General features: G+C 39.3%; 1 protein-coding gene across 1 annotated transcript in view; it reads left to right on the top strand.

The window, feature by feature from the left end:
- Positions 1–236: 236 nt before the first annotated feature.
- Positions 237–25,159, top strand: part of dmd (dystrophin) — a 1,415,828-nt gene continuing 1,390,905 nt past the window's right edge. The window contains exon 1 of the mRNA XM_052015085.1: positions 237–703. Coding sequence (XP_051871045.1) covers positions 631–703 — 73 coding nt within the window. The 5' untranslated portion in view covers positions 237–630. The remainder of the gene's footprint in view (positions 704–25,159) is intronic.

The raw sequence follows: 25,159 nt of genomic DNA on the forward strand, positions 1-25,159 counted from the left end.
GATACTGAAAAATGATTCCAGCATCTGCAGAGATTTTTGTGTCTAAATTATTTTAGTATACAAGTTTGATATCCTTTGCAGGTTCTATTTATAATCTGCGTTATATTTGTCCAACTTAAAGCAAACAAAAACTTGATGTGATTGTTTCGAAAGATTGCATCTGGTACCAGAGGAGTGTTAAACGGAGTCAGGTGATTGCAACGGGGTCACCGTCTCTTTAATCGGCGGTACTGGGATTGTGTTGATGTCAGGCGAGCGTTCCCTGCAGCCTCGCCTGATTTGTGGGGTATCGGGTTTCCTCCGCTCATCCCGCACTTGGGTCGGGCCGCTCGCTCTCTTTTATGGAGAGGATCTATTTGGGAATGGTGGGGATGTGGTGTGCTACGTGCACCTGTTGAACTGGATCGGTCGCAAGTTGTGACAGCTCCCGCTGTTCCCGGAGAGTGTGGGTGACCTGCGGCGGGGAGTCGGGGGATCTGCCTCCCTGTCCCCACCCAACACCTTTCCCCGGCTGGGTGAGAGGCTCGCTGGACCCCCTCAGCCCAGCGCCGGACAGAACTTGGCTCACAGCCTCCGGGAAACGGCGGCCGGGACCTTCCTTCCCTCCAGCCCGAGTCCAGAGACCGAGCGATGGCAGAAGGTCCGAGGGACGAGTCGGCGGCGGCCGGGGACGAGTTTAACGAGATTATAAAAACTCGGACGGGTAAGTGCCGAGAGAGGGCTGGGATGGTGGGGTTCTGCACTTTAAAATGTGACTGAGACCCCGTGGATGGCGCAACGTATTCCCACAACTGTGCAGAAGGCGCTGGAGTGTGCTCGGGACTGTGTGAGTGTGGGAGTTGCTCCTGGTCAAGAGCCCACTTTGAGCAGTTGCGGGGCAGAATTGGCACTGGTACCAGATTGGCGGAGACCCGTTTGTTGGGGGGTTTAACACATCGGACGCATCCAGCCTGCTCCCGGGACAGGGGCTCCCGTTGCAGCGGTTGCATTTGGTCCGGCCAGCGGACAGTGAGAAAGAATAGTTGCTGTTTTAAATAGCCCGAACTGCAATGGGATCCGAGCTGATTGGATTGCAGAGTGCGCGCAACGTGGTGCGGTGGTGGGCAAAGAAAATAAAACAACTTCACTCTCCTGCTTTGCAATATATATAATTTTTGTGTGTGCATAAAGTCTAAGGGGACTGCGGGTGAGAGAAGGGACAAGGGTGTTTGCGGGTCACTGGTGTGCAAACCTGATTGTACGTGGTGCCGGCGGTGCGCTGGAACTGCCGCTCCCTGACCACACCACACAATCCATTTATTGCTGCTTTCGCTCCTCGCATCGTCTTAAGTTAAAGTTAAACATAGAAGCCACCTGCCTGCGACTTCTTCCCTGTCCGACGCTGCGTGTTCAGCGTTATTGCCGGCGGACAGGTTCACAGAGTATCCTGGAACTGCCAGGGATCCGGTTGTGAAAGGGATTGGGAAATGGCTGAGATTTAACAGCCAAAGTAAACTCGACGAAAACCCGTCGGCTTTACAACATCATTAGTCAAGGCCCGGCGGCGCGTACAGCGTGTCAGCTCAAAGACTTGTCCAGTGGTTGGTTTCTGATCCTGCAGGTGTAAGGTTTGGATGTTGAGAACAGCATTCAGAGCTAAAATCTTTTTTGGGGGGGAAATGAGCCCGACAGGAAACAGAGTGGTGATCTCGGGTAGGGTTACTCGCAAGCGGCTCGTCCACACTGGCCGCACTCATTCCAGGATGGACAATAAATCTGTGCGGGATGTTTCATTGATTTGGCGTTTGAGGGCCAGTCTTGAATTTCTGCATCAGGGAAGGACCAACAATACTGTTGGTGATTTATTGTTCCGTTACGCCAGACATGTCTATTTCTAGTTGCTTATAAATAATTCTGCAAGATGTCTTTGAGCAAGCTTGATCATAAAATACACCTTAAATTGTTTAGCACTGGTGGTTAATATGGCAACAATACACAGGGTGATGTAAGCTTCTCGTATAATGGCTTGTCTCCGTTACAGCTGTGGCTGTTGGAATGCATCAGTGGACACCTCGGGAAGCCTTCACATGTCTCGCTGAGGGACAGTTCTGTGACTGATGGGAAACCCCAAACGCAGGGCACTTCTTCGCAGTTACTTCCCTGGATATATGGGGCCAAATGGCCGCCACTGGAAAGATACCAGGGACCTGCATTCTGAACTATGTGTTAGGAAAGGTCATGTTTTATTTTAAGTTTATAGTTAGGGCCAGACATAGTTCAGTGGAGACAGCCACCTGCTCCTCGTGAATTAGAGTGTTGAAAACTATTTTAAGCATTGACTACGAAAGAAATTGGTTTTGCATTTCATTCAGGAGTTCAATGTTATGGTAACTGGATAAGGAGTGCACAGATATTTTTACTGTAGTTACAAACATAGCAAATGTTCTGCACTAGTTTAGATCTGAGACAGAAATAGATAATAAGTGTATTGGAATGTGGCAATGGAGTGTTGGTTTGTCAAAAGTTTAGCCAAGCATTTAATGTGTCAATTTAACACAAAAGCAGAGGTTTTTTTAAATAAAAACAAGAGGTTCCCCACTTAAAACAAAAATGAATCAAACTTTTTTTTTCTCTGAGTTGAGTCTCTTCCTCAAAAGGCAGTGGAAACAGAATCATTGAATCTTTTTAAGGCAGAGGTAGATGGATATTTGCTAAGTGAGGCCATATGATGACCAGAGGTAGATGGGAATCTGAAGTTGAGCAAACAGTCAGATTAGCCATGATCTCACTAAATGGCAGAGCAGGCTTGAGCAGCAGGGTGGCCCACTTCTGTTCCGAAATCATATGTTTGCATGTTTTGGGAGGGTGGGTGCAGAAATAATTAATTGATGAGGAAAGCTCACAGTTACACATCCAGTTAGCTCCCCGCATTGATTTAAGAAAACAGTTGTCTAAACCAAAAAAAAATGCTGTTGTATGGTTAAAGTGGAGTAAGTACATGACCATCTAACTCCAATGCTTTGGCTTTGAAATTCCTGGGCAGAAGATCACAAGCTGCCATTCACAATATTGCACCAGCCTTTCATGGAGGAGGTATAAGAATTACACTAAGATGTTCCATCTTGGTGGTAATGGAATTGAAACGCAGTAGGTCCTATCTCACTACAAACAATACATGTCTTCTGACTAAAACTGGCAACAAGGATGTCTGTGGCGAAATCTGAGGCTCAGATTATTCCTTCCACTGAGGAAGGGTAGAGTTCAAAGAAGCTTGTTTGGAAAAATCTGTTACTTAAAACAAAACATAGATGATCTGATAATAAAGCAGATTTAAGGCAACATAAAAGGGGCCTTATGAGATTAAAATATAGAAATGGTTATTTTTGGAACTGAAAAAAAAGTCTTGCCCAATTACAAGTGTGTTTGAATGGTAATATAAACACCGAACAGCAACCATTTATTCAATTATTGTCATGTAATATTCAGAGGTTTTGCATTAATAAGCAGATATTGGATAGTATTACCATCCTTCTGATGTAAGTGTAAAGTTTAAAACTGAAGCTATTATTTGGAACAATATATCTTGTAATGTGAGAGAGAATATTTATCTAGAGTTGCAGGCACATCAATGTGCATGATTGCCAGTAGAGCTCAGGGCTCTGATTCTATTATTGAACCTTCTCTCTACTATATTTGCCATGACATTGATGATGAAATTGAATGCTTTAAGGTCAGCAATAATACAATGACTATTGAAAACAATTTCCCATTCATAGCAAACTAGCATCATTGTGCTGAAAGTTTTAGGACCTTTTATTTGTAAACATTTCTGAGTTATGTTGCTTTCTGCAGAATTAAGTATAAAATATAAGTGTAGGATGCTGAATACCCTGAAAAATGGTGGGAGTCTCTGCTGGCTGTTGATGGAGTAACAGCTATTTGCTGCTGCTCCCACTGTATCTAACCTTTTCAGCCCAACTTGAAATCCTTCCTCTTCACCCTTAGTAGTAAATTTAAATGTGATTTTATTTTACTGTGAATACAAGGGGTGCTAAGGCTATGAAAACCACTAAGGAAGATGTTCCTCCTGTAACTCTGGAAGCTATTTTCGAGCAGCTTCAACAACTTAATGCTAAACTCGATTCCTTTCAAAGAAGACTGGAAGATCATGAAGGACGAATTGAAGTGAACGAAGCCTCTCTTTCGGTTTTGGATGGGAAAATTGATGACTTACAGAACCTTTGTAAAAAAAAACAAGCCAAAGACAACAAAAGATTAAAGCTGAAGATTATTGATTTAGAAAACAGGAGTAGAAAATCCAATCTTCGAATTCTAGGATTACCAGAAAAGAATGAATGTAATCAACCTATGGAATTCTTTGCAAAGTTTTTGGCTCAGTTATTCCCTTGTATTCTAGAATCTTTGCCTAAGATTGATCGAGCACACAGAATACCTTTTTTCAAACCTCCTACACAAGTTAAACCCAGATCCATTATCATCTGTCTCCATGACATTCAAACTAAGGAGCTTCAAATTCGGGAGGCACATCGTAGAGGAATGATTAATTACCAAGATTGTCAAATTAGAATCGTTGAAGATTACTCACCAGAGGTTATGAAGGCACGGGTTAAATTCAAAAAGGTTATGTCGGATCTGTATCAGAAAGTGTATAAGCCGTCACTTCAATTCCCGGCAAGACTCAGGATCATACTTAAAAATGGCTCGCAAAAATGGTTTCAATCCTTGGAAGAAGCCCAGACTTTTCTGGAAACTCCTATTGAATGATTTCATATTCCTCGTTATGAACACTTTCTGTTTTCTTTTTTTTTCTTTTGTTTTTTTTCTAGTAATCACTTACTAATATTTGGGATGATTTTTTTGGGATTTTTTTTGTTTTGTTCTTTTTTTTGAATCTTTTTTCAATATAGCTTGAAATAAGAAAAAAGCAACATTTAAAGTTGCGTTGAACTAAGAACACTTTTTTTAAATTTGTAACTATGGTTTCTTTGTCTATCTCATTGTTATGTCTGGGTTGGAATTTTACTAACCTTGAAGTTATTGAGCAGAGATAATTTGGGGTTATGCTGTCTTTAGCTAGGTGTCAGCTGCTTCTTAGCTGGCTTGTTTTCTTTGGGTGTTGGGAGGGGGGTGGGGGGTTTTCCTGGGAAGCTGTTCTGGGCTGTCAGCCAAATCTGCTGCCTAGTTACCTTATCTGTAATTCTACTGTAGTACTTATTACTGGTACTTTTCAATGGTTTGCTCATTATTTTTTTACCTACATTTAAATAATATTATAATGGATCGAGTTATTAATTTACTTAGTTTTAACATGAAAGGCTTAAACCATCCTTTGAAGCGAAATAAGATTTTTGCCTATATTAAAAAACTTAAAGCCTCTATTATCTTTCTCATATTCGCAACTGTGATACTTTATGTTTTTTTAATCGATGGAATGGGCTCCAATTTCAACTTTTCAAGCTAAATCTAGAGGGGTTTCAATTCTTACAGATAAGACAGTTTCATTTGACCAACATAAGGTCATAACTGATACTAATGGTCGTTTCGTTATAATATTGGGGAAAATAAATAATACAACCAATGGTATTGGCTAATATCTATGCTCCAAATGGATGACGCAGGATTTTTGAACTATTTTTGTCATTCCTACCAGATTTGAACTCTCTGGTGTTGGGAGGAGATTTAAATCTCTGGTTAGATCCCAAATTAGATAGATCATCCACTTAAGTTAGCTGCTCCTAATAAATCAGCTTTATTTCTTCAATTGTTCTTAATGAAAACTGGGGTCATTGATGCCTGGCATTTTTTTGCATCCAGAGGATAAGGAATATTCCTTTTTCTCTCATGTTCACCCTACATATTGCAGGATTGATTACTTTTTTTTATTGATAACCAAATGATTTCATCAGTTGATCCTGTGACTATAAAGAGATTGCTCTTTCAGATCATGCTCCTGTGCTTCTATCTTTAAATATCCCTGGGCTCCCTCAGACAAATAGAATTTGGCATTTTAACCTAACCTTGTTATCTGATAAAAATTTTTTTCAAATTTATGGAGAAACAAATTACTCTTTTTTTAAAGGGAATTTGTCGGAAGAGACTTCTAGTCTTATCGTTTGGGATACTTTCAAAACCTTTACTAGAGGTCAAATTATTTCTTATACGGCAAGCATTAGGAAAAAAGCTAACAGAGAAAGAGCTGATCTAGTTGATCAACTGAAACTATTAGGTCAAAAATGTGCTTTGGATCCAGATCTAGCTTTATATAAAAGACGAGTTGAAATTAAAACTAAATATGATCTTCTATTAACATATCCAATTGAAAGTCAACTTTTAAAAGATAAAAGTCAATTTTATATTCATGGAGATAAAACAGGTAAATTATTGGCTAACCAATTTAAAAATCTCCAGAGCTAGATGGTAAATTAAAGAAATTTCAAAAGCCAACGGCAAGAGGACAACTGATCTTTTAGAAATAAGTGATACATTTCCAGAATTCTATTCTAAACTTTACAGTACTAATTTTCCTAAAGATAATACTGTAATGGATAATTTCTTTGACCAATTAAATGTTCCTATAGTTTCCACTGAAAATCAAAAACAGTTGGATCAATCTATTACATACGAGGAAATCACCGAGGTTGTGCGATCTTTACATTCTGGAAAGACTCTGAGTCCTGACGGATTTCCTGGAGAATTCTATAAGGCCTTTTCCTCTTTGCTTATACCTCATTTATGTGCTGTCTTTTCAGATTCTTTTAAATTGGGTAGACTACCACAATCTTTTTATGAAGCCTCTATTTCACTTATTCTTAAGAAATATAAGAACCCAACAGAATTTGCTTCATACAGACCAGTTTTGCTACTTAATGTGGATGTTAAAATTTTATCTAAAGTTCTAGCTTGTAGATTGGAAAATATTTTACCTTCAATTATATCCGATGATCAGACTGGTTTTATTAAAAATTGATATTCTCATTTTAATATTCGTCATTTATTGAATATTATCTATTCTCCCTCTAAGGAAATATCGGAATGTGTGATATCTCTAGATGCTGAGAAGGCCTTTGATCAGATTGAATGGAATTACTTATTTAAAACCTTAGAGAAATTTAATTTTGGGCCCGATTTTATCCAATGGATTAAATTACTTTATTTATCCCCTTCTGCTCGAGTTCTTACTAATTTTCAAAATCCTAAATCTTTGAAACTTCAACATGGAACCAGACAGGGATGTCCTTTGAGACCTTTGCTCTTTGATTTGGCCTTAGAACCTTTAGCTATTTCTCTCCAAGAATCGAGAGATATCCTTGGTATCTCCAGAAGAGGTATTAACCATAAAGTTTCTTTATATGCTGATGATTTATTACTTTTTATATCTAATGTTGAAGCCTCGTTACCTCCTATGCTTTCTTTACTTTCTCGCTTTAGTCATTTTTCAGGCTACAAATTGAACTTATACAAGACTGAACTTTTTCTCTGAATAACCTGGTACCATTTGATATTAACGTTCCTTTTAAAATTGTAAAATTTACCTATATGGGGGTGTCAATTACTAAAAATTATAAGCATTTATTTAAAGAAAATTTTTTCACCTTACTGCACTATGTGAAAAGGGTTTTATCAAGTTGGTCTCCCCTTTCTATATCATTGATTGGCCGAATTAATGTTATTAAAATGAATATTTTACCTAAATTTATATATCTATTTCAGGCTTTACCTGTTTTTATTCCTAAATCTTTCTTTGACTTTCTTGAGTCAATTATATCTTCCTACATATGGAATAATAAATATCCTAGACTAAATAAGGTTCACCTTCAGAAGGTTAAAAAGAATGGAGGTTTAGCCTTACCTAATTTTAGATTTTATTACTGGGCAGTCAGTATACGAAAGCTTATGTTTTGGTTACATTACGTTAATCAAGAGGCTTGTCCAGTATGGGTCTCTTCAGAAGTTAACTCTGTTAAAAAATTTTCTATTATCTCTTTGTTTGGTTCTTCACTTCCAATATCATTAAATAAACTAACAGATAATTTAGTAGTTAAACATGCTTTGAGGATTTAGTTACAATTTAGAAAATATTTTGGTTTATTGAGTTTTTCTTTGTCCAGTCCCATTTTCTTTAATTACTCTTTTAAACCTTATATGACTGATGTAATTTTTAAAGAGTGGGACAAATTAGGTATTACTTGTTTTCAAGATCTGTTTGTTGGAGGAAACATTTCTTCGTTTGAACAATTGTCTACCAAGTATAATTTACCAAAAACTCATTTTTTTAGATACTTACAAATTAGAGATTTACTTCGATTTCAATCACATTCTTTTCCTTTGAGTCCTGATAAGAATTTATTAGATGTAATTTTTAACCTGGAACCCTTTCAGGATGGCTAAATATCTAATATTTATGACAGATTACTAGGAATGAGTAAGGTGCCACTAGATAAAATTAAAAATGCTTGGGAACAAGATTTGCAGATGTCAATTTCTGAGGAAACTTGGAATGAAATTTTCAAGTTGGTTAATACTTTGTCATTATGTGCTTGTCATTCTCTCCTTCAATTTAAAGTGGTCCATAGAGCTCACTTGTCTAAAGATAAACTATCCCGTTTTTATTCTGATATACCTCCTTACTGTGACAAATGCAATAAAGGAGTGGCTTCCTTAATTCACATGTTTTGGACGTGTCAGAGTCTTAAAAAATATTGGACAGAGATCTTTCATACTCTTTCTGTACTTTTCAAAATAAATTTTAAACTTAATCCTTTGACTGCACTATTTAGGATCGTTGGAGAAAAAGATATAACTTTGAAGGCTTCTGATTTACATATTCTGGTTTTTATTTCTCTTATAGCCAGGAGAGCTGTATTGCTTAAATGGAAGGAAGTTACTCCGCCTACTCGTGCTCAATGGTTACGGGATGTTATGTCATACTTGAATCTAGAGAAGATTCGCTGTTCAGTTTTTGAATCTAACCTAGACTTTCAAACCCTGTGGGGACCTTTTTTGAATTATTTTCAAAATCTCTGATTTGGTGACTAAAACGCAGATATTGGCTGACACTGTTACGTTTTTAAAGGTTTTTCCTTGTTTTTTTCCATCAAGCAGCTTCGGGTTTTGGTAGTGGGAGTAGATTTTTTTTATAATAAAATATTTCAATGTTTTCTTCCTTTATTAACTATTATATGTGATTATTAATTTAGATTATTGTAATCTTAAGTATGATTTAACACAATGTATTCAGTAGTACTTTTACTCTTTTTCTTGATGCATGTACTCTGTATTTTTTTCATGGATTCAATAAAAATATTGTAAAAGAAAAGAAAGAAAAATAGTATTCTTCTATAAACAGATCCTCCCTCAAGTGAGACAGGCTAGATCCACAAAAAAATTCACCAATGAAAAGTTTGTTGATTTTAGGTTTTGTGAATTTCTACCTGTCCATTTTATGTTTATGCAAATTGCGGAGTGCGACATATTTCCATTATTGTGCACTTGCAGAGAGACCCCCTTCTGTTCTTCATTTCAGCAATGACTGCTTATGTGATTCCTTTTCCTCTTGCTGTAAATTATTACAGATCGTGTTCCTTTGCTGTTTGGAACTATCTGTTTATTCAAAATATTCCAGTCAAGCAGGGGGCCAAGTTTCTCGTTAAATTATACTGTTAGAACAGGACTAATCGTTGAAGTGTGTTCTGTTGTTCAAAATGAATTGTTTTGCTTTTACCCTTGTTCTGCAGAATTTAGGTCAAAGAGCTTTGAATGTGTATTCAGTGCTGCACTGCTGACCTGTTGTTTTGTGCTCCAAAGGTGAGATTTCCAGGCAGCCTCCTGTCTTGAAACTTAGTTGGTTTGGATTTACTTTAATATTAACTTAGCTATGACTGCTTCCAGCAGTGGTACTCTGAATGCCAAAGTGTACATCTGGGTACTATAAACTGGTGAACTACTTGGATTCTTTCCACATAACGCAGTTGAAATATTAATGCCAAAGTGTAACAACCTTGACTCAAAATTCCCCTTTTTGATTTGCACAAGACAGAGGGGCCTGCAAACATTAAAAGATTGCCCAACCTTGCACTATTTTCTGGGCTGACATTCCTTCAGCCCAGTGTTTGATGTGTAACTCGGAACTATTATGTTTCTTCTCCCTCTCTCCCTCCAGTCATTTTAAACAAAACAAAAATGAAAATCATCCGAGTTGGTCACAGAAACTTTTTCAAAATCACCCCTTTGAGAATGTTTCCGAAGAGCAGGAGGTTAGGTTGTTGTGTGCCTCCCATGTTAGTCAGTGGTGAATCTTGAATGTTTGCAGTATTTCTTTCACTGTACACAATAAATGCTTCCATCTTCACTGGCAGAAGCTGTTAATTAAACCAAACTGATCTTAGAGGAAATCTAGGCCTTGTATATTTACAGATTTTTAATTAGTAGTGTACATTTATTTTCTGTGCTGCTTTGAATAATTTTCTTAAATAATTTCAACACTTAATATTTGTAGTTTGTCCTTCTATTTCAGAACCTGAAGCTGGGAATTTGGTCTCACTGAATGGGGGAGAAACCATGTAGCTTGATCCACTGAAAAAATCATGATAAGCCGTATTGATAGATCAAGGTTGATGAGGTGGACTTCACGGTGTCAGGCAAGATGATTCAAAAGGCAAATCAACTTCATGAAGGAACTTTATAGTCAGGTTTTTTTTTATTCCAAATAAAATAACAATGTGTTAAACAAACCAGATGCAATGTAACCAGATCAGACTGGATCAAAAGGGACAATTATCAGCATCTTTCACAGGTTTTCTTCTAACATTATTTATTCACTTTTTGGGTTGTTGCCATTGCTGGCAAGGCCAGCATTTATTGTTCATCCCTGATTGTCCTTGAGAAGGTGATTGTGAGCTGTCATTTTGATCTGTTGCAGTCCTTCTGGTGAGGGTACTCCACGGTACTGTTGGGTATGGAGATTAAAGATTTAAACCTAGCAGTGAGGATAGGTCGCAACATCTCCAGCACGATTATTCTCAATACTGGTTCCCCACAAGGCTGCGACCTCAGACCTCTACTCTACTGCCTATATACTCATGACTGTGTGGCCAGATTCTGCTCTAACTCCATCTACAAGTTTGCAGATGACGCCACCGTGGTGGGCCATATCTCAAATAACAATGAGTCAGAGTGCAGGAAGGAGAGAGGGAGCTTAGTGACATGGTGTCATTGACAACAACCTTTCCCTCAATGTCAACAAAACAAAAGAGGTGGTCATTCCCTTCAGGAAAGGGGGCAATGTACATGCACCTGTCTACGTCAATGTTGCTGAGGTCGAGAGGGTTAAGAGCTTCAAGTTCCTAGGAGTGAACATCACCGATAGCCTGTCCTGGTTCAACCACGTAGGCGCCATGGAAAAGAAAGTTCACCACTGTCTCCTCTTCCTCAGGAGACTATAGAAATTTGGCATGTCCCCTTTTGACACTCACCAACTTTTATCGATCCACCATAGAAAGCATCCTAACTGGATGCATCATGGCTTGGTATGGCAACTGCTCTGCCTGTGACCACAAGAAACTGCAGAGGGTTATGGACACAGCCCAGCACATCACAGAAACCAGCCTTCCCTCCATGGACTCTGTCTATACCTCTCGCTGCCTTGGTGAAGCAGCCAGCATAATCAAAGACCCCACCCACTTGGGTAATTTTCTCTTCTCCCACCAGGCACATACCACCAGGCTCAAGGACAGCTTTTATCCCACTGTGATAAGATGATTGAACGATTCCCTTATATGGTGAGGTAGATTGTGGGGACTCTTGACCTCACAATTTACCTTGTTATGACCTTGCACTTTATTGTCTACCTGCAATACACTTCCCTGTAGCTGTGACACTTTACTCTGTATTCTGCTGTTGTTTTTACCCTGTACTACTTCAATGCACCGTGTAATGAATTGATCTGTATGAATGGTATGCACAACAATTTTTTCACTGTACCTCAGTACAAGTGACAATAATATACCAATACAATGAAGAAATGGTGACATATTTCCAGGACACAATGATCTGGAACTCTGGGGGGGAACCTACAGATGATGGTGTTCCCATGTGCCTGTTGTCTTATCCTCTATGGTAACAGAGGTAGCAAGTTTGGGATATACCATCAGAATAGCTTGATTGACCCAAAGCTAACAGTAGATGCATTTATATTTAGTAATTTGGATTATCTTTACAATTAATCCATTGTTATATTTCTGCTTTATAAAATAGAAAACTTGTCAATTTAAGATTTTTTTTAAAAATGGTATTCAGGCACTAATGTTCCAGAGGCAGTTAATGTATCATTTCTCATGTTTGAGTAAGATTTTGGCTTGTAAACCATAACCCTTGGTAAGCCCTTTCTCTGGGTTGCCCGAATGAAATTGGCTGAAATAATGACTGTAATTCAGACATAGTGAGAATCTTTCTCCTGAATCCTGACTAAATTGATCAGTGATTGTGGGGGAACTGAGGAAACATAACATTTCATTACATAACATAACAACTGAAACATACAGGTCAGACAGCATGTCCACAGCACTGAACTCCAGATCTCGGACAAATCACTGGACCTTTTGTCCATAGTCAAGGAGGGAAAATTGGAGCATTGGGTGTCCTGGTAAGATGAGTGGAGACACAGGAAATAACAGATGCTGGAATCAGGAGCAAAAAGCAGTTGGAGCTCAGTGTGTCAAGCAGCATCTGTGGGAGCCTTGATGCAGGATCTCAGCCCAAGACATCAACAATTCCTCTCTCCCCACAGACGCTGCTTAACCTCGCTGACTCCTCCAGCAGTTTTTTTTTGCAGATATGACAAGTTCTTTGCTTAAAGTAATGTATGCAACAGGAAAAATCTTCATCAGGCACAAGTCTGTCAAAAGATTATTTAGAATTTGCCATGCCTTGGAACTGAAAAGGGAAAATTTGTTGAATTTCTCTTTCAAACTCAGATGTAAATCATAGAGTTTCACTCCCAACTTTGCAATGTTTTATCAAATCTTTGATATGTTGAGTGGAACATGAAGACAGCAGTTTTCCAGTAAACATTTTGTAAACTATATATTTGCTTAACCTTGCTGGAGATTTGCAATGTGGACTTTTACCCTTCACTAACTTCCACTAACTAATAGAAGGTGCATTTGTTTGGCTAAAGATAAAATCCTGTCAACCTTGATCTATCAATAGGCTTGTCAAGATTATAAATTTTTATTTTCAATTTGGTACGTGGGGTGGGGGGGGGGGGAGGGTGAGGGATTCTTTTGTTGCACTGAAATAACTTGACCTGAAGTTTCCTTCGTGAACACAACATACTGTTGGCCCCAGAATTATGTCAATTGTGCTGATGTCAAAATCCTACTAATGTCCTTTCCATCTAATTATCATCGCCACATATGTAAAAGAACCAAACTTCAGTGGCCAAGTGCGGATGAATCTCCAATGCAACAGAGACAATGGAGCTTCAGGACTGGGGTGGATATTATTCCTAGACTTGCATGGTCCTGAACATAATATCATAGAAATATGTGATACAGAAGGAACCCGCTTTGTGCATGCCAATAAAATTTAGATTACTCCTGCTTCCTACTACCAGGTCAACAGCCCTGTGGATTTTGGCTCTTCACATGTGTTCATCCAGGTATTCTTTAAAAGTGATGAGGCTTTCTGTCTCCAGAACCCATTCAGGGAGTAAATTCCAGACCCACACCATTCTTTTGGGTAAAAAAACTTTTCTGATGCAGGTTAGTCATTGCCCATCATCATTATGGATGTGATTAAAAGAGAGAGGGTGCAGAAAAGTTTCACAAGGATGTTGCCAAGGCTGGATGGGTTGAGCTATAAGGAAACATTGGATAGGAAAGAACTATTTTCCCTGGAGTGAAGGAGGCTGAGGATCTAACCTGATAGAGATTTACAAAATTTATGAGGGGCATTGATAGGGTAAATAGTTACATACTTTTCCCAGAATAGGGGAGTCTAAAACTAGAGGGCATGGGTTTAAGGAGACAGGGGAGAGATTCAAAGGGGATCTGAGGGATATGTTTTTCACTCAGAGGGTGGTGGCTATATGAAATGAGCTACTGGAGGTGGTGGTAAAGGCAGGTATAATTACAACATTAAAAAGAAACATTTGGACAAGTTCATATCTTGGAAAGGTTTAGCGGGATATGGGCCAACAGGCAAATTGAACGAGCTTAATTAGGCTTCTTGGCTGGCATGGACAAGTTGGGCCGAAGGGCTGGTTTCCATGCTGTATAACTCAATTAATCTATTCATGAATAGAAGTGAGATTTGAAGTTCCAATAGCCCCATTTAAAGAATATGAAGAATAGGGGCACGAATATGCTATTCACTTCCCAAGTCCTCTTTCAAGAGTGACCTGCAAATCTCCCAAATCACTCTGTGCAAAAACCTTTGCCAAATCCTCTAGTTACTGTAATCAGGATAAGCATCATGCTATTCTAATGAATAGTATATCCTTTAATGAACGTGTACAGAATATGTGTCTTCACTAACCCACATCACAGTGTTCCGGGTTCAATTCCGGCCACTCTCTGTAAGGAGTTTGTACGTTCTCCCTGTGTCTGCGTGGGTTTCCTCCGGGTGCTTCGGTTTCCTCCCACATTCCAAAGACGTACGGGTTAGGAAGTTGTGGGCATGCTATGTTGGCATCACAAGCGTGGCGACACTTGCGGGCTGCCCCCAGAACACGCCACACAAAAGGTGTATTTCACTGTGCGTTTTGATGTACATGTGACAAATAAAGATATCTTAATTTCCCACTCCTACCAGTCCTCATAGATTCTCCCTCCCTTTGCCCACCTTTTCCATTCCCCTTCCCCAACCTGGTTCCACCTGCCCAACACCCACACACCTATCCACCTATGTTTCTTCTCTCTTGGCTACCCTTCCTTTCCCCTCCCCCATCTGGTTCCATCTGCCAATTATGCCTCTCTTAATTGGATGCACTTATCACCTTTCAGCCTCTGTCTCAACCACTTCCCCTCCCCTACGCAACTTGGCTCCATCTGCTGATCATCTCCCACCTCACCTGGTTCCACCTATCACCTATTCGCCCCTCTCTCACCCCTCACTCTCAGCTCCTTGCACTGGATATCTTCCCTCTACACTCTCAGTCCAGATGCAGGATCTTGACCCAAAATATTGACTATCCCTTTGCCTCCACAGATACAGCATGGCCCGCTGAGTTCCTCTTGCTCATGGTGTTGTCATGGTGCATGCTGGAGTGAGTTAACATGAAAAATAGAGTGAGGCAAACCCTACAGTTCTGGTTTTGCCTCATAATTAAAATTGGGTTAAAAATAAAAGAGCAGAGAGCACAATCACTGCTACAGTTGTCTGGAAATTACTCCATGTTGTTCGAACATGAATGCATGAAGTGTTTGCATTCATTCACTCCCTCTACCACTGACCCCTATGTCCATGATGAACAAAAGACATTGCAATTACTCACGAAGACTACTTTAAGAGCAACTCCCAGGTCTGTGACTGTATATTACAAGGGGAACAAGTGCATAGAAACACCATCACCTGCAAGTTCCCCTCCAAGACATACCATCTCCCTTGGAAATATTTCGTCATCACTGGGCCTAAATATGGGAACCACTCACCTAGTGTCGCTATGGGAGAGACTTCACCACAAGGATGGCAGTGATTCAAGAAGGTGGCTCCTTATCACCTTCTCTGGGGCTATTATGGTGGGCAATTAAAGCTGGTATTGACCGAAATGCAACATCCTATGATGTGGATTAAGAAAATTAGTATTGCACTATAACTTCATTTGTAGTGCAATTATCACCCTCTACATGACAAGGCATATTTTCTTCAACTCAGTAATTTTAGTTAAAAAGGTGTACACACAAAACACTGCACTTGGTTTTTGCAAAAATAGCAGATGGAGGAAGATACAGCTCCAGATATCTGGGTAAACTCTCTGATGGGAACATTACCTTCTAAGAGGTTTTTCATGTTGCAGTCAAAGTTTTAGTCACAGCGTTATGAGATACATTTTACATTTCAAAATAAAATCTACTCTGTACTAAGAGTAATTGATAACACACATCTGGAAACTCATGGTTTAATAGTTTTGTAAAATGCATTTTTTAAGTACTTTTAACAGCAGGAAGGAATCAGCAGATGTTAGCAAAGCACCCGCTGGGATTTTTTTAAATTCATTCACATGATGAAGGCAGTCCTGACAAAGCTACTACTTATTACCTGTCCACAGGGTCACACAAAAAGGGGGTGGGGAAATACCCCCTCTCTCGATCATTCAAATATATTTGGAAACTTAAGAGTTATGAATGTGCGTGGATATATTTGTCCCATAATGTTAAGGACATACATATGCCCTTCCAAGAGTTTTGTGCATGCCTCTACCTCTTGGTATTAGTTTATTATTGTCATGTGTACCAAGATACAGTGAAAGACTTTGTTTGTGTGCCATCCAGGCAGATCATGCCAGACATAAGTACATTGAGGTGGTAAAAAGAAAACAGAATGCAGAATACAGTGTAGAGAAGGCAGGATATAGTGTATCACTAATTGCCTTGAGAAGGTTGAGATGAGCTGTTGCCTTGAACTGCTGCAATTCTTCTGGGCATGGTATGCTCATTGTGCTTTTTGATGGGGAGTTTCAGGATTTAGACTCAACAGTGATGAAGAACAGCAACATATTTCCAAATGTGGATGGTGTGTGACTGAAAAGGGAGTGTACAGATAATGGAGTTCCTCTTCACCTGCTTCCTTTGTCCATCTTGGTGATAAAGATTGCCGTGTTGGAGGTGTTGTCAGAGTGTTCTTGGTGAGTGACTGCAGTGTGTTTTGCAGATGCAGATGGTACAAATTTTCACCATGGTGCACTGCTGGAGAGAGGGAATGCTTAGGCTGGTGAATGCATTACCAGTCAAGAGAGTTGGGTTGCCACAGATGATTTGAGGTGCATGTTGTACATTTGGTAATAGATTCTTGCGTGGTTACATAGAACATAGAACACTACAGCACAGTACAGACCCTTCAGCCCACAATGTTGTGCCGACATCTTATCCTGCTCTAAGATCTATCTAACCCTTCCCTCCCACATAGCCCTGCATTTCTCTATCATTCATGTGTCTATCTAAGAGTCTCTTAAATGTCCCTAATGTATCTGCCCCCACAACCTCTGCTGGCAGTGCGTTCCACGTGCCCACCACTCTCTGTGTAAAAAAAACACTTAACCCTGACATCCCCCTTATATCTTCCTCCAATCACCTTAAAATTATGCCCCCTCATGTTAGCCATTATCGCCCTGAGGAAAAGTCTCTGACTGTCCACTCAATCTATGCCTCTTATCATCTTGTACACCTCTATCAAGTCACCTCTCATCCTCCTTCTCTCCAAAGAAAAAAGCCCCAGCTCACTCAACCTATCCTCATAAGACATGCTCTTCAATCGAGGCAGCATCCTTGTAAATCTCCTCTGCAACCTCTCTAAAGCTTCCACATCCTTCCTATAATGAGGCGACTAGAACTGAACACAATACTCCAAGTGTGGTCGAACCAGTGTTTTATAGAGCTGCAACATTACCTCGGGGCTCTTGAACTCAATACCCTGACTAATGAAGGCCAACACGCCATACACCTTCTTAACAACCCTATTGACCTGCGCGGCAACCTTGAGGGATCTATGGACGTGGACCCCAAGATCCCTCTGTTCCTCCGCACTGCTAAGACTCCTGCCATTAACCTTGTATTCTGCCTTCAAATTCGATCTCCTGAATTATATCACTTCACACTTTTCCGGGTTGAACTCCATCTGCCACTTCTCAGCCCAGGTCTACATTCTATCAATATTCTGTTGTAATCTACAGCAACCTTCTACACAATTCACAACACCACCAACCTTTGTATCATCAGCAAACTTACTAACCCACCCTTCCACATCCTCATCCAAGTCATTTCTAAAAATCACAAAGAGCAAGGATCCCAGAGCAGATCTAAAACCATGTTTCTGGCAGTTGTAAACAGTGGCTTGTGAAAAGCAGTTTATCATACAACATGAAAGCATGTGATAAATGTTGTTTTATTTCAGGATGCAAAATTACTTTTTACCCAGACACCAAAGAAACTTTGAAACTTTAGGATTAAATCTTGAAACAAAAATATATCTCTGCTGCATTGTCAAAGGTACAGATCAGCGGTACAACAATCACATTAACATTTAGCAGCTTGAAGCTGAAGTTAGCAGCTGAACCTTTGCTATGTAGAGAGAAGGGAAAATCAATGATTTACAGTCCAAGACACAAAGAAAACTATGCTGTCATTTATAGGAATTCAATGTATGGAATGCAACAAATTTAAAACAATATTAAAAATTTACTTTTGTGTGCAACTCAGCAAGACAATAATATCTTTCACGCTAAACTTAATTCATCAAGTAATCAGCTTTAAATGCTTGTACTGCATGGAAGTCATTGTAATATAAACACATTTTAATTGTGTTGCCATGGCAACATTGTCAATGAGAATTCCTGTTTGGCAATTGTACTTAAAATTCTGAATATGTGTTTTGAATCTTTGAGGCAGGTTGAACAATCATGCCCATCTGTGTTTATGGTGTTGAATGTTAGAGATGCAGATGGTAGGAAGGTATATGCTGCTCTTCTGGTATTTCCTGCTTCAGTTTGCACTGGAATATTCTTGCTGTCAGATGGAAATGCATATAATTTAATTGAAAGTTTTCTAAGTGAAATCTAATAAAACTAATTAGGCAAGAAACAAATTGTTCGTTGTAACATATTCTATGACATACTAAATAACAGTGCAACAACTGCTGTGAAATGGAGTCATAACATGATGAAAATGTTCCACGATAGCCTTTCCGCTGTGAGTATTCTGCTGCAGGATATTTAAAGCCGCTTTGACCTGCAAATTGATATTATGCAAGCCTAATTTGAGACTATTGAATATTATCAGACGGATTTTATTGATGTCATTAGGACACAATTAATCTGTTGCTCGTTGCCTTCTCTTGTAAACCTGAATAGGACTGGATTATTTAAGATAGCAGATGTTTTGTGTGAAAGAAAAGGTTTATTTTCACTGGTAAGATGTTGATGTTGTGATCAGGAGTGGGTATTGCACTTAAACAGGTCCTTATCTCATTTCCATACTAACCAAATCCGTATAATGATGCTGCTGTGCCTTCAAAACTCTCACTACCAAGTTGGGCAGCCATGAGCTACTAGAGTTCACCAAGATTTATATCATACCTTTGATGAGCCAAAGTTGTTTGTACTTCACCATAGATTCAAACAAGGCACAGAGGGTGAAGCACAGAACTGAAGCAGGCACATCCTCAGTTCTGACTTGTTTCTGATTCATAAAATTCCTGAGCTGGCTGGCCTGCCCCTAACATTCGCTCAGATCTTGAACACTGGACCATTTGGAAGCTGAAAGTGGAAGAGACAGTAAGGGTTATAACCTCTTTCATGGGTTATAACCATTGGCATTCTGCCAGGCTCTGTTGCCACAAATAGGCTGGCTGTGATTTTTTTTTGTTTGGAATTGTAACTGAGGCATGGTAGAGCAGGAAGTCTGATAACAGTTGCTGAAATGAGGGTGAAATGAGAGGGAAGTTTTAGGAAAGGTGTGGAACTCAGAAACAGAATGGGATGTCCTGAGGTTCTCTGGGTCTTAGTTTCAAGGCAGAGATGGCTCTTTTGGTAGATACATTTTTGTTTCATAGCATTTGCAGCTTGCACTTCCATTGGTTCTATCATTACTCTGTTGGGAGGAATGGAACTAACATGGATGGAGCAGGGACAAATAAAATAAGTTGAAGCAAATAAAAAGGAAAGAGTAGTCACAAAGGCATGTGAAAGAACAAATTGCTTTATTTAAAAAAAAGCAAGAGCAATTGGAAAGTTTAAGGATGCAGAATAAACATGGATTCCAGGTTCTCTGGCCTGCATGTGAAGGAACAAAAAACTCAAAACAACAAAACCAGAACACTTAAAAGTATTGGGGGCTTGAAGTGTACAATATTTAGCTGCAAGGGAAATGTGTCTTAAGTTTTGCAGAGCAGAAATTCAGCCAGCGTTCTGGACCAATGGTCCAGAGACAAGAATTGAAATCCCACCACGGCAGCTGGGAACTTAAATTCAAGAAATGAAATAAATCTGGAATTTTTTTTTAAAAAAGAAGGCTGCCTAAATAATGATAACCATGAAAAGACCAGATTTTCATAAAAGCCCATCAAATTCATTCATGCCGTTCAGAGAAATAAATCAACAGTCTTGACATGATCTGGACCAGATGTGACTCCAATCCCATCAAGGTGATTGACTCTTAACTGCCTCATTAGTTCAGCGTCCATTAAGAATGTACAACAAATGCTGGGATTACATGTACATCCACAGTCTGTGGATGAATATGTAATTTTCACAAGAAACACCCTTCCAAAGATTTAGCATGTGGATGCTCAACAATCTTAAGCTTGGTTTAGCTAACTCAGCACAGACATCAATTCTGGGATCTTCTGGTCTTTATTATTACATTTCAACACTTGAATTTTATTTTTACCATGTTTTTGACTTGCCCACCCATTAAGCTTTCCCGCAAGCCCATTCAATGACTCGATTTATGAAGCTCCTCGTGAACTCCACACAAATCAAATCCCAGTACAGTTCATTTCTTTAATGGTTCAAGCACAAGGGTCTCATATTTCTTTTTTGTACAGATTGCTGAAACCATTGATTTAATTTTCTTTGTTGGTCAACTGTAGTTAGAAATTTCATTCATATTAAGGAGTTGGAAGGTGTTGATCCCAGCAATCTGGTTTTAATCTAGCCACTAAACAACTGTCTTGTTCAATAAAGCACCAATTTATTGTTGGTGCATTGTCTTGCTGGAATAGAAAGTTAGTGCCTGCAGATTACACAGTAAAACATTGCAGCAGAGTCTGGAAAGTGATGGGTGGATCAAGAGGTTTCAGGGAGAGAAAATTGGGAAAAGAAGTTGAGTAATCTGTGAAACAGATGGTTGAGACAGTAACAAAATTGGAAGAGAAAATCCCAGAAAAAAAATGCATGAATCAACATTCAAAAGTCAAGGGATACCAAGCCAGGAATAGTAAAATATGGAAAAATGAGAAGAAAATGTAAGGCAAGATGAAATTTATTTTTATTCTTGTTTGATTAAAAGGACTCCATCAGTAGAACAATGCCAGCAGAAGATGATTCATCATTTCCGGATTATGTGAAGTGCTGCAGTGAGGATTTCTTTTACTTTCCTGATTGCAAGGTGCAAATTTTGGAAGCCCCTGCACAACCAAAAAATCAGAGACGTGCTGACCATAAATTTCCAATAAGCATGGGTTGAATGCAAAGAGTTTTTGGCACAAAGCTCAGCAAAACTTTTATTGTTTTTGAGGGTGGGGTGAAAGAGCAGTGAGGTAGTGAATTGTCAAACTGTTAGTTTCTGGCACTTGGGACAGCATTGACAATGAGTGCAAGAGCAATGAATCCAGTCAGGATCAGAAGATGAATTCCTCCAATCTTTGCCAACCATCAGGTTTGTGCAGAGTCAATTCAGTTCATGTGTGTGTGGGAGAAATGGAAATATAAACCCCCCTGCACTAACCACATATTCATTGACACACTTAATAGCCAACAGTCTACTGATCTCTGTCTTGAATACACTCAGTGATGGAGCTCAGCTCTCTTGGGCAAAGAATTACAGATGTTCACTATTCTCTGTGTGAACAAAATTTCTTCTGATTTCTCTCATAAATGGCTGACCCCTTTATCCTGAGACTGCCCACTGCTTCTAGAAGCAAAAGCCAGAGGAAACACAGAATATTCTGTTTCAATTAAGTCACAAATCAGTCATAGGAAGTCCAGAGTGCCTGGGCTCCATGTGCTTAATCTCTCTTCATAGACAAAATCATCTCAATCAATCTTAGGAAAAACTTGATTGCATTATCCCTGTTGCATTCTATTTTAGGAAGAGAGATGCATTATTCCAGCTGTGGTCTCACGAGGTCCCTATATAATGTTGGTAAGACCTCTCTGCTCTTGTACTCTGCTCCTCTTGCAATGGCCAATGTGCTATTTGCATTCTAATTTGCTTGCTGGATCTGCAAGTTAACTTTCAGTGATTCATGTCAAAGGACATCCAGGCCAGGTCCACCTGAACATCAATACTTCATAGTCTCCTACCTTTTAAAGAATAATCTGTTTTTTTCTATTTTTTTACCAGTATGGATGACTTCCCATTTATCCACATTATATTCCTGTATCCTGTCCTAATCATATAAACTAGGATTTATTCCCTTGAAGCCTCTTTTTCATCCCTGTAACCCATTCTGCCATCTAGCCTGGTAGCAATTTTGGATATATTACACTTGACCTCCCCCCACTTTATTCAAATCATTGATTAAAAATTGCAAACAACCATTGCCCAGTACTACTCTTTGTGTCCCATCTGCTAGTTATCGCCTTGCAACCCAAAATAACCCTTTTCTCTGTTTCTATTGGTTAACCCATCCATAATATCACAAAATATTACCCTCGATCCAATGTGCTCCAGTTTTTTTCCGTGATCTCTTGTGTGATACTTTATCAAAGGGCTTCTGAGAATCCAAATGGGCCACACCCTTTCTTTTTTGCTGGCTACAACAATAAAATTCCAACAGATGTTTCAAACACGATTTCCTTTTCATAAATCCATGTTCACTCTGTCCAATCCTATAATTATTTGCTTAATGTCCTGCTTCCACTTTCTTCAGAACAGACTGCAGCTGCCTTAGTCTGTAAGGGACTCACAGAAACTTTTGCTAATCACTTTGTTTTTCTATATTCACAGAGGATTTTCTGTTTCTGTTTAAATTATTCTCATATTCAGCTTTCCTTTTCCACATCAATGTCTCAGTAGCTCTTGGCTGAATTCTGAATTCACAACTAGACCACTTCTCCTGTTGGGTTTTTACGTCCTACCAAGGTATATGGTTATGGTAACTCATCTTTAACTATTTAGCCATTGCTTGTCTATTCTCATATTTTAACATTGTTTCTCAAACTACCATCGCCAACCTGCACCGCATCCCTCTGTAGTATGTTTTAGGTTTACGACTCTGGTTTTGGATTGAAATAAATCACATTCATAGATTTAAGGTGAGGAACAGGAGATTCAGGGGTGTTGGAGGAATTTTTTCTCATGAAGAAAGCAGTGAAAACCTGGAAATGCAATGTCTCGGAGAAAGAGGCAGGTACTCTCACAACAATTCAGATGTATTTAGATCAGCATTTGAAATGTCTTGGCATAGAAGGCTATGGATTGAGTGCAAGAAAATGGGATTAATGTAAATAAGTGCTTGATGGCTGGCATAGGCTCAATGACTTTTAATGTTAATGTTAAATTCTGTATTATGGTCACTCTTCCCTGAAGGCCCCTTGACTACAAGATTATGCACATCACTAGATCTAGAATATTCATTTTCCTTCCTGGTTCTTCAACGTTGCCTGGCACAAAACAGTGAGCTAATTCATTTTACAGAGGAAGAGCTGCAAGGGACCAAGGTAGGCATAAGGTAATTTATGTGTTTATGATTTATTGCATTTACTTATGTTTTTATTTTTTAAGTATTTTGTTAATGTTTTAATTGTTTCAGTAATGGTATTTTGAGTGACATTTTGAAGCCTTCAGAGTTATCTTAGTAGCTAGCTACAGCACAGGTGGCACTGTGGTGCAGCAAGCAGAGATGCTGCCTCACAGTGCCAGAGACCCAGGTTCAATCCTGACCTCCGATGCTGTATTGGTTTATTATTGTCACTTGTACCAAGGTACAGTGAAAAACTTGTCTTGCATACCATTCATATATGCCAATTCATTACACAGTGCAGTTACATTGAGTTAGTACAGAGTGCATTGAGGTAGTACAGGTAAAAACAATAACAGTACAGAGTAAAATGTCACAGCTACAGAGAAAGTGCAGTGCAGGTAGACAATAAGGTGCAAGGTCACAACAAGGTAGGTTGTGAGGTCAGAGTCCATCTCATCGTATAAGGGAACCATTCAATAGTCTTATCACAGTGGGATAGAAGCTGTGTGGAATTGAAATCTATGAAAGTGATTTTGTTCAATCTGAAACCAGAGTCGTAGGGATGAGCAAACACCACACAGACAGTCACAGTTCCTCCTGTTTCTGCATGGGTTTTCTCCCGGTGCTCCAGTCTCTTCCCACATCCCAAAGACGTGGGTTGGTTGGTTCATTGGCCATTGTAAATTGCCCCCATTGTGTAGGTAAGGGGTAGAATCTGGGGAGTAGGAGTGAGGGTCAGTGTGGAGAGAATAAAATATGGGATTAATGTAGGATTCATATAAATAGGTAGTTGATGGTCAGAACAAGACTTGATAGACCAAAGTTTCCATGCTGTATCTCTCTGTGACTAAGAAAAGGGATATGGTGGTATAGGAGATCTTGATCTAATCCACACATGCAACAGTGTCACACAACACTTTGCCCCAGCCGGATTCTAACAATTGAAGATTAGAATGGTACCAACCAGTGGATCCCCAGAGAGTGAGTGGCAAATGCGGCAAGCTGACGACCAGTATTGCTGTGTCCACTTTGGGAAGTCATACCTTGGGAGGGATATAAATATGTGGAGGCATTTACTGTGATACCAGGGCTGAGTAACTTTGGTCAGGGAGGAGACTGGAGAAACTGAAGTTCTACAGTGGAATAGGGGACTAAGAGGAGATTTTCTAGTCACATTTGAAATTCATCAAGCTACAAAAAGGAAAATTTGGTAAAATTACTTCCACTATTTGTGAAGTTAATAACCTAAGGACAGTCATCACCAATAGTCTGAATGGTGATTTTTTTAAAAAGGATTTTGTTAAACATAGCATGCCCTCCAGAAAACACAGTGCAAGCTGAATCCATTATCCCTTTTAAAAGAAAAATGAATTATTTGAAGATGAAAAAATTGGAAAAACACAGGGAAACTAAGTGAAATGGAACTAAGTGGATCACAACTTCAAAGATCGAGCAGAAGCATTATGAGTGGGATGGATTCGATCTGCGCTGGAAAATTTTATGATTCAACAATGATTCAATTAATTTATCTTTTGCCCTC

Source organism: Pristis pectinata, chromosome 4 (genome assembly GCF_009764475.1).
Source record: "Pristis pectinata isolate sPriPec2 chromosome 4, sPriPec2.1.pri, whole genome shotgun sequence".
Taxonomy (NCBI): domain Eukaryota; kingdom Metazoa; phylum Chordata; class Chondrichthyes; order Rhinopristiformes; family Pristidae; genus Pristis; species Pristis pectinata.